This window comes from Anser anser (assembly GCF_964211835.1).
Source record: "Anser anser genome assembly, chromosome: 3".
Classification (NCBI taxonomy): domain Eukaryota; kingdom Metazoa; phylum Chordata; class Aves; order Anseriformes; family Anatidae; genus Anser; species Anser anser.
In genome coordinates, this window is record NC_139722.1 from 40016055 (window position 1) to 40035780 (window position 19726).

Consider the following 19726-nt stretch of genomic DNA (forward strand, 5'->3'; position numbering starts at 1 on the left):
GATCATTTTTCTAAACCTGAGATGAACACATATACATGTCCACACGTAGGCATTTATAAACAAGCTTGCTATGTTCTTTGCTAATGACATCTAGTCAGCTCAGTGAAGGAAATATTGAGTGATTCCAAGGATCAATCGTGAAGCATATACTGTACGCCTAGCTGAATCAACCTGTAGAAGGCGCAGGCTCCAACAGGAGTTAGGTGTCTCCCAGGCCTGCCTGTATGGATGTAAGGACACCTGCCTTAGGATGTCTTCTCCATGCCAAACCATGCTGGTGCTCTGTGGAGCACTGCGAAACACATCACAGTCCTCCCAGGAAGCCAAAGGAAGACATGAGATCAAAGCCCAACAGCCAACTGTGCTATACACCAGGACTTCCTCACGTGCTTCTGGACACTCATGGAGGCAAGACAGCCCTGAAATACCTTCTGTCCTTATTCAGTTTAGAAATGTATAAAATAAAAGCATGCTGCGCTGTCATTTACCAGAGTGTCTTTATAGCACGTTCTGTGGGTATATACTGCACGCTCCTACAGACAGTGCAGGAGTACTCAGGAGTGTTTGAGAGAACAAAATTTGAGAGAACAAGACTGAAAAACCACCCTGGGCAGGAGGGGAGAGGTAATTTAACCACACAGTATTTCCCTTTGGAGAAAACATGTTGGTTTGCTCCACAAGGTAACGTGGAGCAAGAACAAGGCACGTGCCTTGGGTGGTGCTCATGGAAGAAGGGCTCTGGAAGAGAGGCACGGAACAGGCAAGAGCACTGGTGTAGACACATCCACTGGAAATCAGGACACAGTAAGCAAGGACAAGCCCAAAGATTTTGAACCTGGGGGTCCACTAGAATAGGGAAAGATGAGTTTTGACCGAAAAACCAAGCTCAGAACTCATACACTTCAGTAAGCGCCTAAGATACTGCTCCAGTGAATTTCTCCATGAGTATGTTTTATAGAATCTCCAAAATGTTTTATAGAATCACTGTCAAATAATTTAATTGATCGAATCACATTATTTAGTCAGTGCACAATGATAAATACTGTTCTTTTGTTTAGGGAAATACTTTTTAAAAAAATTATTTTTTATTATGGGAAGAAAAATATAGCAATACTAAGAAAGCAAGGATGTTCAGCTCCAGTTGAAATCAATAGGAATAAGAGATGCCTTTGGAGAAAAATGTAAGTCCTCAATGAAATCACTGATACTATATGCCAGTTAAGGCAATCTACAAATCAGGGTTTCAGCTTTGAAACCTCTAGAGAAAACTACTGCTGAAGGAATAAAATGCAAACATTTAACAATGGTGAAATATAGGAAGTCTGGCCAGGCTAAGCAAATACTGTTATTAACCCCTATGAGAGAGTTTTATTCAAGTGAGAAAGCATAGAATAAAGTTATTAGTTAAGTACCTACTTTTCCGTAAGCCCAGCCAGCCTGATGAAACAGCAGTACTCTTTAAACCAAAGAGACAGACAGACAAAACAACAACAAAAACAACTATGCAAGCAAAATAACATTGCAATATGCAGGCCTTAGGCTGCTGTATCTAACGCACTTAACAGAATATGTTCAAAGATGCGTGACAACAGCGGTTTCATTTCCAGATAAAGTGAGTAAGGTATCTGTAAATGGATCTCCAGTAACTCATGTCTTAATATTAAATTGAGGAAGGTCGTGTCTGTCAACACAAACATTCAGAATAATTAATGAAAATCTGTTTAATTACCCAGGGAGCCTGGACCACTGAAGAACAACAAAATAATTAGAAGCACATCCAATGTAAAAATTGCCAGTCATTTTTCATTGTTCATTAGTGTGGCTATCATACACAGTGCCTACATGACCGAGTAATAGCTCAGGTTTTCATCTTTAATCTCTTTCATAACATTCCTTCAGCTGAATTTCATTAACACTGCATCTGCGTAGCACCAATTTCTTCTCTGAGTACACCTATCATCTCCATAACTGTTTTATTTATTATTATATAACTGAGCAGTTCCCTCTGTTTCATTCTTAATTATTCATTCTGAATTTTAAAAACACAGGATAAAACACCCCAAATACTTAAAATTCCTCTAAGAGAGTATATACACACTTTAATTTCCTTCATGACAGGCAGTCCTTGCGGTGCACTAGTATTTCATATATAAGTATTCCACTATTTGCAATGAATGCATCCTGTACATTTGAGTAAGAAAAAAAGAATATTCCCTAAAACTTCACTTTTCCAAATGAATACAACATGACAAAGAAAGGTTTTTCATATTGAAAATACAAAAAAAAAGTGAAAAACAGCTTACAACCCCACGTCACTATTTGTTGTAAATTGTACCACACGGCATCAGTCAATGACCCATAGTTTTAAACAGATTATTCTTCAGTTGCAATGCACACAGGAGATGTTACAGATGAATCATTTTTTGCCTTTAATATCAAATACCTTTCAGTAAATAAATTATTTTAAAAAACAAAATTTTTTGCTGTTACTCTTTCTGGAAGCAACAGGCTTAGAGTATTTGAAAACATGTCCACAAAATATCTTTAATACGTACTAAAATACTAGTATAAATCAATCCCTAAAACAAAGGCTTCCTTAAGGAGCAAGATGTCAAAAAGACAAGGGCTACCAATTGCAATATCTGAGCTTCACAGGACATTAATACTTTGCAAACATTTTCATAGTTTTAGAAGTTAACTTCATGGATAGTATATCTGGAATGTGGATTAAAAGCATCATAAATGCAAAGACTCCCAGCTGGCTCTTTGCATGGTCAATTTAACTTGGCTGAGTTTATTTATTTAGGCTCAGCAGCATTTGAATGCACGGTACCGCTCTGAGAATAAGCCTGGATCTCCCAACACGGTGTTTCTGTAACCCAGCACTTTCAGAAAGCCTGCATCACATTAACATTGGCCAACTGTGTGCACAAGCATTTGGGTGATAAGGCCAGCATTCCCACCCTTTTCTTAAGGCTTGGATGTCATACTGAGTGCGAGCTTACTTTGTGTTTTCACATCATGCTCTGCCCAAGCTAATAAACCCCTGAAGTAAAAACAACACAGATGGGAGGCATCTGAGGGGTCTTTTTTTAGTGGAAGACGGCTTAGTTCTGGCTGAGCTGTGCCGATCCCTGACTTACTCTGTGTGGAACCACTTGGTAGTTCTCATAAGACATCCAATTCCCCACATTTTCCAGACTTTTCATTATCTAGGCTATTCCATGCTACGATTGAAGGCACCAAACCTAGCAAAACAATGAATGCACAGAAAAACTTTTGAAGACAGCCTACCTCATTTGCTGATTTGGTACTACAACTTTACTTTGTTGTCTCAGCACATGCAAGGGAGCATGCCTTCCATTACTAAGTGCTGAAGCAAAACTTTTTGCCTATAACTTTATACAAAACCAGTTTGAAAACAAGAACTCTTATCTCCTCACATCTCACCCATATAACTGATGCCTTATAACTTCTGCTCATGTGACCACTGAACTCCCGTGCTAGTCTAAAACACAGGGCACAAATAAGCCTAATAGTCCTCCTCTTACCACATGTACGTTCACTGTAATTGTTTTTTTTCTAATCAAGTCAAAGCAGGTTGAAAATCTATTCATTTGCTTTAAGTGAATAAAAGTGAAGTCATTCCACTTAGCATAGATTACAATTGCTTAAGTACTATTGCATGTAGAGAACATATTTTAGAAGTCAAAATCAAACTGTTGAAAATAATTAGATGCATCACACAATTTAAGTTCTTCCTGATAGTGAGACACTACTGAATAAGACATTCCCGTGAGACACTATTGAATATGACGTAAGAAGTATCATTATTAGCTACCTTAAGAGAGTGCTCACAACAAAATAGAAGATCATGATCGAAATGCTACAAGTGACATAGGTTAAGACCATTTCCATTAATATCTAGGATTCTTGATTTTAGTTTTGAAACCAGAAATAACAAAGAAAAAAGGTTAGAGTATCTCCCCCCATTGATTATGGTTCCAGTCATCCAGGGTCTCAGGAAAGTGGTTGTAATTTCGGAAATGTTCCAAATTGTTAAGAACATTCAATCCTATAAAAATAATTCCAATTTTGGAATTTCAGAATTTGACTCGATGAAGATTTGCTTATATGAAGAGCCACGCTACCTTTTTGCAAGAGTACATGGACAACAGTGTACCCAACATTTGGGGGTTTATTTCCATGTGATTAGGAAATACTTTCTACACCTCATCAAAACTGTTGGGGGTAGAGGGAAGACACCCTGTGTGACACAGCTCTTTCATACAAGTCTGAAAGCAACAAAAGGATACCATGCAGATGACGTTCAGATCAGAATCTCACAAAACTAGTCAGCTTGAGAACCTGTCCTGGGGACTGCACCACAGAAAATGTTCTAGTCATGCTAATACTGAATGCATTTGTTAAAACATTTACAACCATCAACTGACCTATGGTAGTAACAGTGTTCAATGAACAAACAGCTGGCACAGCCTCTCTCTTCATACTTCTCACAAAGCTGTTAAGTGATTTTGATCAGGACCATTAAGTTTTGTTAATATCAATAATTCAAGTAAGCACTGAAATACTAAAACTGCAAAACAGGCAACCGCAGCTGTAGAAGCTATCAAGTAGGAAAAGTTGCAAGTGAAATAAGTGTTTGTCATTCTGTATTTGGTAATGTATGGAGTTTCTTCTACTTTGAAATGCTAACATTAGAAAAAAGGAGAAGTTACATATAAGGATCCATGAAGGTGTTCAAGGACAGGTTGGATGGGACCCTGGGCAACCTAGTGATCTAGTGGGTGGCATCCCTGCCCATAGGAAGGGGGTTGGAACAAGATGACCTTTAAGGTCCATTCCACTCAAAGCCATTCTATGATTCTCTGATAAGGATGCATTTCAAACCAAAAATCCTAACACTGAACAGATTCAACACATCATCTGATCAGGTTGTAGTGTGTTACAGAAAAAATTGACCCCTTCGCAGCCAACCAAAACTACAAATTTGAACAAAGGATCACAACACTGTACATGCAAATACACTTTTCTGGGAAAATACAAACCATCCGCCCAACTTACGAGGTGGTGCTTTTGTTTTTTTTTCCATTTAAAATGAGCTTACCGTGTGCCGTCTGCTTTCCAGCTAACTCTGTATGGCTTCTGCTCCAAAAATTTAATATTTTGCTTGTCCATGGAAACAGGCTGTGCTCCAGGGAATCCAGACCTAAAAAGAGAAACATGTTTATTAATGTTCTGCAATAAGTACTCACAAAAGGCAGTGCATTTTTTTCATCAGACTGAAGTCACACCTTGTACTAGACTTGCTGCAAGGTTAACTTGGCAGAGTTAGAACATCTTCCCCAACACGGTATTTTGGGAGAAGAACCAAATGTTTTCCTGATAAGAACAAAGGTATTTGTTCATGACAAAACAATGAATTATGTAGAACTTCAAAGTTTTAATTTTAGATGAAGAGAAGTTTGAATTCAAAACTAGAAGCACTGGAAAAACTATGAGCTTCAGAAAGTTAGGAAGCACTGTTAGCAACTCCCTGGTTCTTCAGCTTTATAAAGAAGTTCAGAATCTGAGACATTAAAACCAAAACTCTCACTAACATTGGACGTAAATCCAGGTTGGCCATAAAAATGAGTATTATACCTTACAACTGAAGCATAATTGCAGCTGTATAAATAAATCTACTGCATGAAGAAGCACTAAATTTTACACAAATACTTAGACTAGACTGCATTTTGAAATTGCATGGCAGCAATTAATCTAAAAACATTGTTATCTCAGTGGAAAAGCAATTTGAAAATCTTGTTTCTTAATATCCACAGTTGATCATTCTGTTTTATAGGACAATGTAAGATCCTCATTTGTTTCAGTGTTAAGGTTTTTTGAACCTTTTTTTTTTTGTAGAAGTCCATCTAAGAATAATCACTTTTCATTTTTAATGAGCCGTTCCCTTCTGCAAAACTAGAAACATAACACATTTCTAGACAGCATAAATGACAAAGTTCTAAACGTTCTCCTACCCTTCCCATCCACAGAACTGCTGGCACTTTTGCTGTATTCCTCCTAACTTTGGTTGCGTTGTCACCTGGGTCACACATTTAACTGTTACACCTTCCAAGAAAATTGCACCCTAAATAAAATTAAAAAAAAAAATTAGTGCGTAAGCTTTCATAAAAGCATATCAGAACATGTCAATACAAGAGTCAGGCTAGTTTTGCAACACATGACCTTCATGAGCAATACCAAGCTTGAAGACTCCTTCCAGTCCAGCACTACTACTCCCCAAAATACCAAGAAACATCAGTTCAACTTTGCCAATAAAACCAAATATGTGGGCCATATTATGAACCCAAGAATTGAAATGATTGGGAGGAAGGGAAGAAGGGAGGAAATAGTAAGGGATAGGCACTGTAGAACTCTCAAGAAAGTTCTAACATCAAGCTACAGCTCTTTTTATTTGTAATTAAAATTTTTATTTAAAAAGAAAGTACACTAGTATCAAATATTTAATTGTAAATCGGTCATATGTAATTTGCATTAGGGATCAAATTAATAATCTCTAGGACACTTTATTATAATAAAGTAGTGTCAGACATACGGATGTGGATGAGAATCTGGACCTAAACAGTATCGTAAGCCTGGAGAAAATCACTGTGCTGAACAGTCACAAAAGTCCTTCTCGCAGAAGTCTTTATGACACCATTTTAAATGTTTCAAAAAAAAAATATGGCCTGAAAATAAGTGAACTAGACACTAAAGACAAAGTTGAACTATGAAGCATTAAATAAAATTTTTAATATATAAATTTTATTTCTAGACCAACAACTCAGTGTTTTCCTCCATCCACAGAAATTAATACTAACAACAGCAGAGAAACTTAAGTATAAAAAAATTAGCCTACTAAAGTCATGGAAACATCTTTGGACACTTTTTTTTTTTAAAGCAAATACCTCGGCAGATGAACTGATGGAATCTTACTTTTCTTCCTCAGAATCTTTGAGATACATTTTCAATTCAATAATTAATTTTATCCAGATCTAGATGGTAATTCCAGTACAAGATGCTTAAACATACAGATTTTACCTCCACTTTAGGTATCTAGCACATTTCATGTTTCAAAACTTAAACTTACACTGTAGCGGCAAAAAGGTGCAAGAGTGAATGTACTCTTGTAGCACCAAATTTAAAGGGTTCTCAGTTGATCTAGGACAAACTTCTTAACAAAAGAGAGAACAAACAGCTAGTCTGTAACAAAAATATTTATGTGAAAACACACGTGTATGATTTTGTTCTCAATCTAAACCAGGCTACCAAAATGTAAAAGCTATCCTGAATGTCACAGAAGAGTCTCAGTAGAGGTCAATAAAAGAGCACTGGAAGTAAGACTCAAACTCAAACAACCTTTGTGTTCCCAAAAAGGCTTGATGATGAGCGGAGTAACAACAAATTCTGCACAACAGAACACAGTAAGGCCATCACGTTGAGAAACCAACCTAACTGAAGATTTCTATGGAAGTTCCAGACCTACCAGATTTATTTTAACAGCGTATCAAAATCCCAGTGCTTCTCAAAGAAGATCAAAGCATGACGTTTTACTTGTTGAGCTATGAATTCTGCAAATGAAGCCAGAAGCATTTCCTACCTGTTCTCTAAAATGCTTGCAACTTGCTTTAACAAATCTAGCTCTGTATTACTGATGAAAGGAGCCTTTTTGCTCCCTTCCCCTTCCACACACCATTGCACTCATCTGTTCTACCCTTGAGCAAGTCTCAGAACTAAGTTGGCAAAAATAACAACGTGAATTAGTAATATTCTGCCAAATTAGTATCCAAAACTAGCTCACCATAGGATGAGTCAATGCTGGAGCCAGCACAAGGGAAGCAGAAGGAACACAGGGAGTGAAAGGAAAGAAGAACCGGAGTCTTCAGTACAGCCTGCGTTTAGTTAAGATTGGCTCAGTTGCCTCACCAAGTCATGTTCTAAGAACAGCATATCCTAAAGAAAAAAGCTAGTCCATAACCTTAATTACGTCAAGCTCCACGGACTTTTGGTGCATCACTTATCCCGTATTATTTCTGTTTGCACCAGTAGGTGCAACAGCACACAGGTGACTCAGCAGGGAAGACAGACAGCCACACATGCCTGGCCAGCATGCTGTGTGGGTTCTGAATAAGGGGTTAAGAGGACCTTGAAATAAAGGAAGCTGGCTGTGACTTGCTTCACAGAACGCCAGAGTGCAATGCCAGTAGGGACTGCTAAGGTGAAAGCAAAAAGCAGGCAACAGCAAAGATTTTTTTTTTAAAAAAAAAAAAAAGAAGTCAAATGTGAAACCAGTGCCTGCCCTTTGAAACTCTCTCTTGCAGATTATCTGATTAAGAGAGTTATGCACATACACAACTGGTTCGGAGCTGCTAATGTCAGAATGCACAATACCATCAAGTAACCGTGTGAACTGAAATCAGCTGCATGCTGCTTCTACACGTGGTATCCCAAGTGTGATATTATATCACTATAACTTTGAGAAGTTTAAAAAAAATTTCTGTATGGTAAGAAAGACGAAAAGTTAAAGTGCATTACTCAAAATTACAAAAGCATTAGCTTCACAGCACATAGGAAGTATACACACTAATTTGGTTCCAGTCACCTTGCTTAGTTGAAATTTCTTACAGTAAACAACCAAACCGTTTTTTGATTTTAAAGACCTGACCAGGTGCAGCAGGGTCTCTTGCATAGGCGGCACGTGTTTGATGCACACAATGACATATATATACACACACAATTAGGTTTTGAGGGTTGAGGAAAGGTGCAAGTCTGAAAGAATTAAGGAAACAACACTGCTTACAATTGGACAAACAAGCCAAGCTTTTGTGTTGTTTTTTTTCCCCCCATACAGGCTTCTCCATTCCTCCAGTAGGCACCCTGTAACCTCTCCCTGTAACGCTGTCGATTTTAAACAAGTAGAGACTGGGGAGAGTGAGGAGCAAAGTGCTCGAGGTCGTAGGATGAAGATGAGGTTGTGAGGTGAGACAGTAGGAGAGTCAAGGCAGAGAATATTTCACTTGATTATTGCAGCCTAAGAATATAATCAACTCAGTTATCCATGGACTTCATCCAGATGCTAGCTTAAATTGAGCCTTAGCTGTATGGCAAGATGAGGCTTTTACAGAATAAGGTCAGGCCTCAAACATACTCAGCAGCTAAGGCGCAGCAGTAGGAAAGCAAGGTGAGTCACCTGCGTATCGAAGCTTGCTTAACTCAGCACTCCAGGGTTCGTGAGGATATTTCCTTGGATAAGGTGCCAGAACTGAGGCAGACTGGTGGACTTTCCGCGCTGTTGTTGAGCTAACAACCCCCATGGGGGGTGAGCAACCCCGCGGGGGGTGAACACGGCGCAGAGATGGCAGAGGAGCAGTCAGCTCAGCAGGAGCACCTCGGGTCCTCAGAGCTGCTATTACGCCCAGAGTTACAAGCACTAGGGGATCCAGGGTAACTACACGCTCTTAGTAGCTAGGCTCTGCACAACCTTCGTACCATCTGTACTCACCAAGCTCTTCCCACCACACCCCTCTGCCCATCACTTCAGGGGAAGGAGAAGCGGCAGCGTATCACTGCGTCCTTGGGTCTGATTCTGAACCCTAGCAGGAGGGATGGGTGGGTGGGCCCAGCCTCAACCCTATGCTCCCCTGACCCCAGTGGCTGTCACCAGATCTGGGCAAGAGCCATCTTCAGCTGCTCAGAGACTTGACAGAGTGCAAAACGCTCAAAGACAGCCCTCCAGGGGCCAAGAAACATTCCAAAGCTTATCAGAAAAAGAGAGAGAACATATCTCCTGAAAGAGAGGAAGAGAGAGACACTGATCAGCTTAGATTTGATTCCAAGAAATAGAGGATCACATCGCAAGAACTGCCTCTGAGCATGAACAAGCGAAAGAAAAGGCAACAAAATCCTACCAACTGCCACTCAGTAACAAACTGTTCAACTAATCATGTTTTCTGTGGAGAAGCAGGCTCCGCAGAATTGGGAGAAGCAGGAAACATCACTTCTTTTGAGCTTGGCTTTTGATCTCATCATGTTCTCGCAGATGTAACTCAGAAAACATGGGGTTGGTGAAACTTCTGTAAAACAGAAGAGCAACTTGTTTCTAAGTCAGCCTCAGAGGAGTTGTTTTTTTTTTTAACTAAAAAATGGCAAAATATTATTGAGGAGCACCTGGAAGGTCTGATTTAGGTATAAGAATTAATTCCACTTTTCCTAAATTTCATAATAGCATATTCTTAGTTTTGTGACAGCTTTGGATTTAGTAACAGGGTGGTGGTAGCTTTAAAAATCAGTGCTATCCCTTAGGAAGGGGGGGGGGGGGGGGGCAATACTGTTCCATTCAGTATAAATGAAGTCCTACACTTAATTAAGAATAAGCAATTACACAAATACACACCAGTAGATGATCAGCAAAAAAGACAAAGAGGCAGCAACAGACCAAAACCTGAATTAGTATTATTTTGTCTTGTAAAAGGCATTTATATTGAGATATATAAGCAGAAACATTAGCCTTAAGACATACGAAACTAATTTCTCCCTGTTAAGCACTGGGATGGCCTCAGCTAGAGACTTGTGTTCAATTCTGGGCACCAATGCCTCAGAAAAACGTGGGTCAGCATGACAAAGAATGACAGGAATGGTCAGAAGTATAAAAAAAATTGACCATAGGGAAAAAGTTAACAAAGTGGTATTTTAATGTGGGAAAAGAGAAGGCTGAAAGCAAACATGACACCTGTCCTTAGGTGCATAAAATGCTGCTGCAAAATAAAAAATAATCTTTTTCCTATATCCATCAAGACATGTCCACAGGCAGAACACTAAGTATATGGGTTAAATGTTGTAAGAAAAAGGGGCGTTAGAAAGAGAAAAATGAAGCCACTAATATTTGAATCAATGTACTTTCATACTTAAATATTACCCTTGCTAAGTATATCAGCCATGAGGTTTAATGGTTTCCCTCTGTCTCACGGATGACCATAAGACACCTGCCCTCAAAATCATGAAGCAAATCACTAGCAGTAACCACCTCTTCCAGACTGGTTGAGACGTAACCACCCATTTTAGAAGCATTAAAATATTACACTCTGTACTTCCTGTGAAATACACAACTTCCATAGGAATAGAACAGATGGTAGTCCTTAATAACAGTAAAAGATCTGGTTGACCCATGAAAAGTTTGAAAGTTCTGGCTCGGAATTCTAACTTTTTGTCCTATTTACAAAATACTTGGAGATTTTTTTCTTTTTTTTTTTCCCCAAAGTGAGATTCTAAGTGTCAGCTAATATTGCTTCAATGCTATGGTCATTAGGGCATGCACTAAAGGAGTCAAAACATGTTTGGATTTGCTGTGTAACACCTGAGACTAGAGCAAAGAGGCTTGCTGTTACCTGTCAACTACATTCAGGTGATGAAGGGAACTGTAATGGCACTATGTTCTAACTGTTCCAACACTTCGTAAGGAAAAAAAAAAAAAGGTTGTCAAGACTTTTCGACATCAAAATACAGAAGTTTTAGTTAAAGATGCTGCAGTGAAGTTTCTCACGTCCAGGACATTATTTCTGAAACAGGCAGCATGCTAACTTCTCCTAGTGGGCTATCTGGGCAGTTGCTCCTGACTGTTCATTTTCCTAGTAAGATGCCTGGGAAGCATCTTCTCCTCTACCCATGAAACATTACTTCTATTCCCACAAAGACTTGTGTCAAAAAAAAACATTTCAGCACATTAGTATCATACCAGTCCCCATCAGTTTGACATTACACACCCCTAGGTGTTTACAGAAGGGGTCAAATTAGAAAGTCAAAAACATCTACTGTGGGAAATCAACTGTAATGATGAACATTGAGCCCTTTAGATAGCAAAAGAAGAGAAAATCTAGAGCAAGAGGTATTTACCTGATAATCATTCCCCCTGTAGATCGCATATTTACAAGGAATCACAAACAGACTGTATCCATGTCTACTCAGTTAAGAAGCAGTCCAATCTGCCAGCCAAGAATCATGGTAAAGAATTCTCCCCGCGCCTCCTCTTCATGTCAAAGACTGTTCCTCCAGAGCTGCAAAACTGAATTATACGAATATGCATATTAACTAGATGACTTTCTTTCATAAATTCTCTAACTCTTAATTAAGTTTTAGTTATTAATATGCTTATTCGTATAATTTAGCTTCCAGCTTTCAAAAAAACTACACTGGCAGATAAGAAAAAGCCTGGGAAGCCAGGATTGTGATTCCTGTTAAACAGATCAGTTTAGCTTCATACTTGTGGGGGAAAAAAAATAAAAAAGTCACTGGACCTCGCCATCACACCTCAATTACTAATGTATCAAAAAGCAAGTCAAAAAATATTAGTTTGGCAGTTAAAACCCAAAGAAAAGTTTTTAGATACCGAGGTATTACTGCAAGGCTAATGTAGGTAATGGCTATATCCCTGAATATATTTTGACTGTGAATTTTTACAGTATCAGCAGTCTTATTTCAGCTGATGGTCTATTGGAAAGCTTCCAAAGTTCATCTTGCTTCTTTGGACAAAGTTTTGCATTCCTTTCAGGCTAATTTCTACTATCTTCAATCCATGAACCATGATGAACAGCTGCAGTAACAACAAAATGCATTTTTGCAGCACGTTTCATGCGAGGATTTCCAAGTGCTTGCAAACACACCTCAGCACACAAACAAAATAATTCAACAGTATGCAAAAGGATCTAAATCTAGTTTTGCTGTCAGTAATGTTCTCCTGTACTTGATTTCTATACAAAACAAAAGTCACAGATTTGGAAAGAACTGAACAATTAGTATAGTACAAGAATATTCTTCATACTTGAGTATTAGTTCCATAGTATAATTAAATTACAGTAGCTTAATCCATCAGAATTATGCAAATTTGTCTAAATCAGAATAAGTGATCAGATTTCTTTTATTTCTTATCACTATATAGTTAAAATAGCTTTGAAAAAAATATGATTTCAAAACTGTCATGGGGTTTTTAAGCTCATCTTGCTTTTTGCTAATCCTAGTCTCAACCCTCCTGGATTCTCAAAAGTAAGAATATTTATTAAAATAAGCACTGAATTTAAAAGATTTCGAATTTTATCCACACATGGCTACAAAAAATAAAAACTGTTTTACATACACACCCCATAACATTTCACCTCTGAAGACAGACTGAACAATTAAGAAGGGCTCTACTATCTCAAGCTTAAAAAAATGTTGTATTAAAATAATTTTAAATCATTATTACAACTGAAATAGGTGAGGAGTTAAATGTTGAAGTCCATGTTCATACAGGAAACAAAGTTTACAACAAGTCTACCTGTTTTTCCTGGTTAGAGACACTACTACCTGTTCCTGACTTGAAAGAGCACTAGCGCTTTTCTGTCACATACAATGTAGTAACATATGACTAAGAGTTTATGAAAGTAATTTTAGCAATTAGAATATTAAGTTCTTAATCAAAAAATACCAGTTTTAGGCGTTCTTTTCTCCTTTTGCCAAAGGAAGAGCTTGATGATCCAGGTTCTGATTCTTGGCCCCCTGTTCTACCATTGTCATCATCCTCCTCTTCATCTTCCTCAAAGCACCATTCTGGGAGCTCAGGTGGTGATGGCGCATCATCTTCATCTCCATAACGACGGAATAATTCCTTCAAATAATCACCTTTATAAATACCTGGTGGTCTAGCCTGAGCAAAAGTAGCCACAGCTGCCTCAATACTGTCAAATAAAAATGGGAAAATTACTCTGTATGTTTTATTTAGTAGTTAGGGCATAGCATGACTAAAACATACTTAAAATGTATTGGTACTGAGAATTCAGAAAAAAATCCCAAAATGGTAATTACAAAAACATTCATGATATTCAAATCATCATCATACTTAGATCAGCCCAGCAACTATATTGCTATTGCAAAAGATTTTGACTGATTATGTAGATACTGCATCTTGGTCTGCTTCATCTCCTAATTGCAGCTAAGAGCAGCCTGCTGGTCACCTAGGCAAAACTTTTGTTTTAACTACAACTTTTATTATTGCTGTAGAAAAGGAATGGATGACATATAGGTAAGTACTTAAGGACTGAATGAAGAGGAAAAGAAGTCTTAATGAACAGAAATTCAAGTCATAAAATTCAAATAAGGCTACACATTTCTTCCTAAGAGTTATCTTCCCTGGAGGCTTTGCTATCACACTGACAAAATGCATCCAAATCTTTTGTAGCGACTTCTCTCACAGGCAGTTTCTCTCAAAAAATGTAATTTAGCTGAACAGGAAAGGACTTCTAACACTCAAACTTAGCTGCAGTAATAAGCTGTAGACTGAATCACAAAACAAGTTTGAAATCAAAACTAACAGCCAACCACCTTTACTAGCCAACTGGAGAACACTCCAAAATTTTTCAGTGAGCACAAGACACCAAGTTAGGCATGAGTGTTTATCTGCCCGAGGGTAGGAGTGCTCTGCAGAGGGATCTGTGTAGGCTGGACTGATGGGCCAAGGCCAGCTACATGAGATTCAACAAGGCCAAGTGCTGGGCCCTGCACTTGGGGCACAACAACCCCAAGCAGCCCTACAGGATGGGGGAAGAGTGGCTGGAAAGCTGCCTGGTGGAAAGAGACCTGGGGGTATTGGTCAATAGCTGGTTGAACATGAGCCAGCAGCGTGCTCAGGTGCTGGAGAAGGCCAACAGCATCCTGGCTTGTATTAGAAAGATCGTTAGGGCCAGTAGGACCAGGTAGGTGATTGCCCCCCTGTACTCAGCTCTGGTGAGGCTGCACCTTGAATATTGTGTTCAGTTTTGGGCCCCTCAGTACAAGAAGGACATCAAGGTGCTCGAGCGTGTCCAGAGAAGGGCTATGAAGCTGGTGAAGGACCTAGAGAACAAGTCTCATGAGGAGCTGCTGAGGAAGTTGTTTGGCCTGGAGGAAAGGAGGTTTAGGGGAGACCATTTCATGCTCTACAATTACCTCAAAAGAGGCTATAAGCGGGGTGAGGATCAGTCTCTTCTCCCAAGCACCAAGTGATAAGACAAGAGGAAATAGCTTTAAGTTGCAGCAGGGGAAGTTTAGGTTGGATATTAGGAGAAATTTCTTCACTGAACGGGTTGCGAAGTATTGGAACAGGCTGCCCATGGAAGTGGTTGAGTCACCATCCCTGGAAGTCCTCAAGAACCATGATGTAGAACTTAGTAACATGGTTAGTGATACACCTGGCAGTGCTAGGTTAAAGATTGGACCAGATGATCTCAGAGATCTTTTCCAACATGAATGATTCTATAAAATAGATCACTAAAAAGGTAAATCCCCATTAGGCTTCTTGACAAGCACGTATCTTAAAGCTGGAAATGAAAGCACATATTTGCTGTGAATTATTTTTTTCAGATAAGAAAATAGCCTACCAGTGGAACAAGGAAACCATGTAGATAAAATGAAAAAAATAGTTAAATACAAAAATCTTTTTTTTGTCTGATCCATCCAGTACAAGACAATGCCTGAGAACTTTGAGATAAGTGTCCCAAAAGAGAGAGATATACTTCCTAAGAAGCAGATAAGTTTGGTTCCCTCTCCTGATCTTTAGTAAAAGTAGAAAGTAAAACACTTTCAGGAGTAAGGCTATCAGATGATCACCAGATCTCAGAAATGACAGTTTAGTATCTGAGTTACTTAGAAAGATGTTCTTCATTCTGTTTCATAAAACTCCTAGTTTCTTCCTCACGAGACAATTTTTATTTTTGTATCTTTCTTAAATTGTATTATATCTTCTGTAATCAATGCTACTAAAAGCCAAAACAAACCAAAAAGAGATGGGGCCTGAAACACGCTCAAATTTGTCTCCTATTAAATTAGAAGAACTCTATACTATTATGGAATAGATAATAACGAAAGCCAGAAGAAGCAGTACAAATTTTAAGCTCAGAAAGCTAGCGGAAAGAAAACATACTGTGCAAGTTCTAGAAATATAGCCGTCTTCCAGGAAAATGAGTTGTGAAGAAAGGAAATCTAGTAAGGTTTCTGATGACTAGCTAGAGGGCTTTCAGTCTGGATGACCTTTCTTTAAACTAACTACGTATTTTAAAATACCTCTCTGCATTCACAATGCATCAGCAGTACTCTTGTATCATACGCTCAAGGAATGAATATGGATGGATTTTTCCATCAGGAAGACCTTATTTCCTCTACAGCAAATAACAGTGCCTGATTTTAACGAATGATACAGCAAATTGGATTTATCTTGATACAATGCTTAGCATTAAGTACCACCTTGCAGAAATTCTTTTGCTGTGGACATTTTTACCTATCAAGTGAAATCTGAATGTTCTGTTAAAACAGTGTTACAGAGAGGAACAAACTTGATATAATTAGTTATTTGAACAAAAACAAAAACAGAACAAAAAAGATATGGCTGCTAAGTTTTAAGGCTTTTCCCACATAGGTTTGAAAATAAAAAGAGGCTGCATAAAAAGACTTTCAAATAGACTTATGGTCCTTTTCTCCAAAGAGGAAATGCACAATACTGAGTCTGATTACTGCATGCTGCTTTTAAGTTGTTACATTAAAAGCATACAAATTTGCTATTTCACAGGAATAACTATAATCATACTATAAAAATCTTGGTATCTGTGTCTAATTCCTGTACTCAGCTAAGATTCTGCCAAGAATCAGCCACCCACTGTTAACAGTGTTCTGTCTCCATTACGCCAGTGCCTTTATTCCAAGTTTACTAACAGAAAGCAATGACCCAGTTCTTTGCAAACAGCTTGCAAATACACGGTAATCACCAAGTGAACTCTATGTCCAGTCACAAGAACAGGCAGCAACTGGAATAGAATTTTCTTCCCGTAAAGGTCCATACCAGAAATATCATCCAAATGCTGAAAGGACTCATTAAATAACACACCTTGCACGTGACCCAGTCAGCTCAGAAAGTGTTTCATGAACACCACCAAAGGTGCAAACTCAGGCTCATCAGCACAGTACAGGCAGTATTTTTTAAAGCCAGCATTATTTAGTAAGTTCATTACTATTTATGAGGGCACCACACTTTTAAAATACGGGTGCCTCTGTAGAAACATGCCACAGACTCTAGTCAAACAACAACTGGAAACAAGGACTGTGTTTCCTCATCACCAACCTAGAAGCATGCATGTTTCTCTGCTGTTGCTCTAGCTAATGTCTCATTTTCAGAACTCAAGAAACTAAAAGAGCTACACACAGACCTTTGTGAGAAAGCAGAAGAAAAAAATCTCTCAGGATTCTCTGAACTCTACATTCTTACTCAAAGTGTGGGCTATGTCATGGGGGAGAGAGACAGCACAATCCATACTCTTCCAAAAGCCCACACGCAGCTGGCAGAGCTGACTTTGACCTACCAGACCTGAAAATTTTGACTGGCCAAGGCTAAGCTACCTTAGGAATACTGTTAATATTATTTGTTTGCTCAAAATTAGTAGGAAGTTTTAAAATAAACACTGAATACATTAGGATAGCTGTCAAGACAATAAATAAAACATACTGAAGATGCTATTAGTCTACAAATTCATAGAAATTAAAATTAAAAGTTACCTCCAGTCCAGCTTTTCAACCAAAAAGGCACAGATCAGAAATCCAGTTCTATTGAAACCATGCGTGCAATGGACACCTATACGAAACAAGAGAAGAGCATAATCATTTGAAAGTAGTTTTAACAAACGTGTTTTAGTTTCGCAAGTGTTTTTTGGATCCTTTTATCTCCATCAATAACACAAACGAGGCTGTGTCCCTTCCTATCAAGGCATCCCAGATTGCTGAATGCATACCAGCCTAAAAAAATATTTATTACATTCTTCCTGCAAATTATTAGCAGGAGAATATAGGATACTTCGGATTGCCCCAACTCAAGAACACTAACTTAATGCAACTTAAATGTGGCTAATACAGACACAATTCAAAATTGTTCTTTGTTGTTTGTTTTTTTTTTTTTTTAATAAATGATCAAACACTTAGAGTACACTGCAGTCAAATTTGATAATGGTGCTTTAATGGATTCAAAAAGCATTACATTTATTTCACACCATCAGGCATAAAAATCATACCCAGATTACCGTATTTCAAACCTTAAAGAAGTGTCAATAGACTACAACTCCGTGTCAAATTCGTAATTACCATGCTAAGACCAGACATACTGATTTCAGAGAAAAAAAAACACTACAAAAAGAAAATTATACAACAATATAATTGCCATCAACTACTAATCTTTTCAATTTAAGAAAAAACATTTTTCCCCTCTCTTTTACTGAATTCATTCCCCAGTGAAAGGAGGGGAAAAGTCAAACATTGGAACTCCTCTTTTTTTCTGCCCATTTCAAGGCAACAGCACCATCTAGTGATATACAAACCGAGTCTGAAACTCGTAGGACTAAAATGATGCGAAGGATTCGGGCAAAATGTTGACTCTTCCTCACAGTGCATTTTCTTTTTAATGGCAAACACCACAGCATCAAAGCTTCCACTCACACCAAATGTAATTATTCTTACTATTAACATATTTTACAGTTCTGACTATAAAGCAGGCTTTTATTGATTTACTTATTTCTCTACCATAGTTAGCAGAGTAAGTCAGCAACAATTTGAGCTTCCCTTCTTAATAAAGCAAGTCAAGAACTACTAGGAATTTCTTGGATTCGCACATTCTAACCATTAATAACAACAAAAACTGTAACTTGCATCAAATGAAATTAATTTTAGCTTCCTTATAGAATTTGTTCCCAGCAATCATTTCTCCTTTGTTTTCTGCTTAAGCAAAATCTTTGTGTTTTGTTTCCTTGAAGTTGGCAGGCATACTGCAGTCCTTCAAGTTGCAAAAATAAAGCTTCCATCCTATAGAGTACTAGCTGAATAGAAAATGTTGATCACTTATCATTCACATTTCAGGCTCTTTTCATGTCTAATCTTAACGCCAGCAATGAAATGGCACACAATTGCTATCAATAAGCCCTGCAGCTGTTACTGCTACCAAAAAGGTTAAGTCAATAATTTTATACACATGACAAAGATAAGAAGCATTTCAGCAATGAGACCAATGGCTTGGAAAGGAATGGTCGCACAGGGTGCAGTACTATCACTCTTGCAGACTGCTTTCCCTTCTGATAAAAACATCCTCCACACCAATCCCTTGGATGCTCTTCCAGAAGAAGAAAGAAGTTTCCAGAACCAGAAATAACCTTTCTGTAACTAATGGAAGGAAAATGGAATATCCCAACATTTCACTTTCACTACAAAAGCCTAAACGACAGGTCAAGAGCTTATTCAAGGCATTGATTTATTTCTAAGGAAAAAAAAAGTCAATTAAGAGTCAAGAAAAAAATATTCTAAATAGCGTAAGAACATTCCAAAATTCATGTAAGTCCAAAAGTTAATGACTCAACACTGAAAGTGGCATTTTAAAAGTTTAAATAGCAGTTAAATGGGTCTGCTATTTCATGCATATCACAATGCTGTCCATATTCCATATAAACTGCTGACCCGTAACAATATTTCATTTTCTGCAATACTGCCAATAGTTGATCCCACTCACTCTCATTTAGCAGCTTTTCATATCACATACTTGTGCTACAGTTCAGGGAAGAAAACAGAGGTCTCAAATTAAAACTTCATTCCACTAGGAATACTGAAATAAGAAACTATCTAAAAGGAAATTATG

At 38.1% G+C, this 19726-nt stretch overlaps 1 protein-coding gene across 3 annotated transcripts in view; it reads right to left on the reverse strand.

Annotated features, from left to right (window-relative positions):
- Positions 1-19726, reverse strand: part of RNGTT (RNA guanylyltransferase and 5'-phosphatase) — a 187900-nt gene that overhangs the window by 153780 nt on the left and 14394 nt on the right. For all 3 annotated transcript variants that reach the window (XM_083831491.1, XM_083831490.1, XM_083831492.1), the window contains 4 exons: positions 17611-17686; positions 13520-13769; positions 6042-6151; positions 5129-5230 (listed from right to left, as the gene is read on the reverse strand). In XM_083831491.1, the coding sequence (XP_083687617.1) occupies positions 5129-5230; positions 6042-6151; positions 13520-13769; positions 17611-17686 (538 nt within the window). The remainder of the gene's footprint in view (positions 1-5128; positions 5231-6041; positions 6152-13519; positions 13770-17610; positions 17687-19726) is intronic.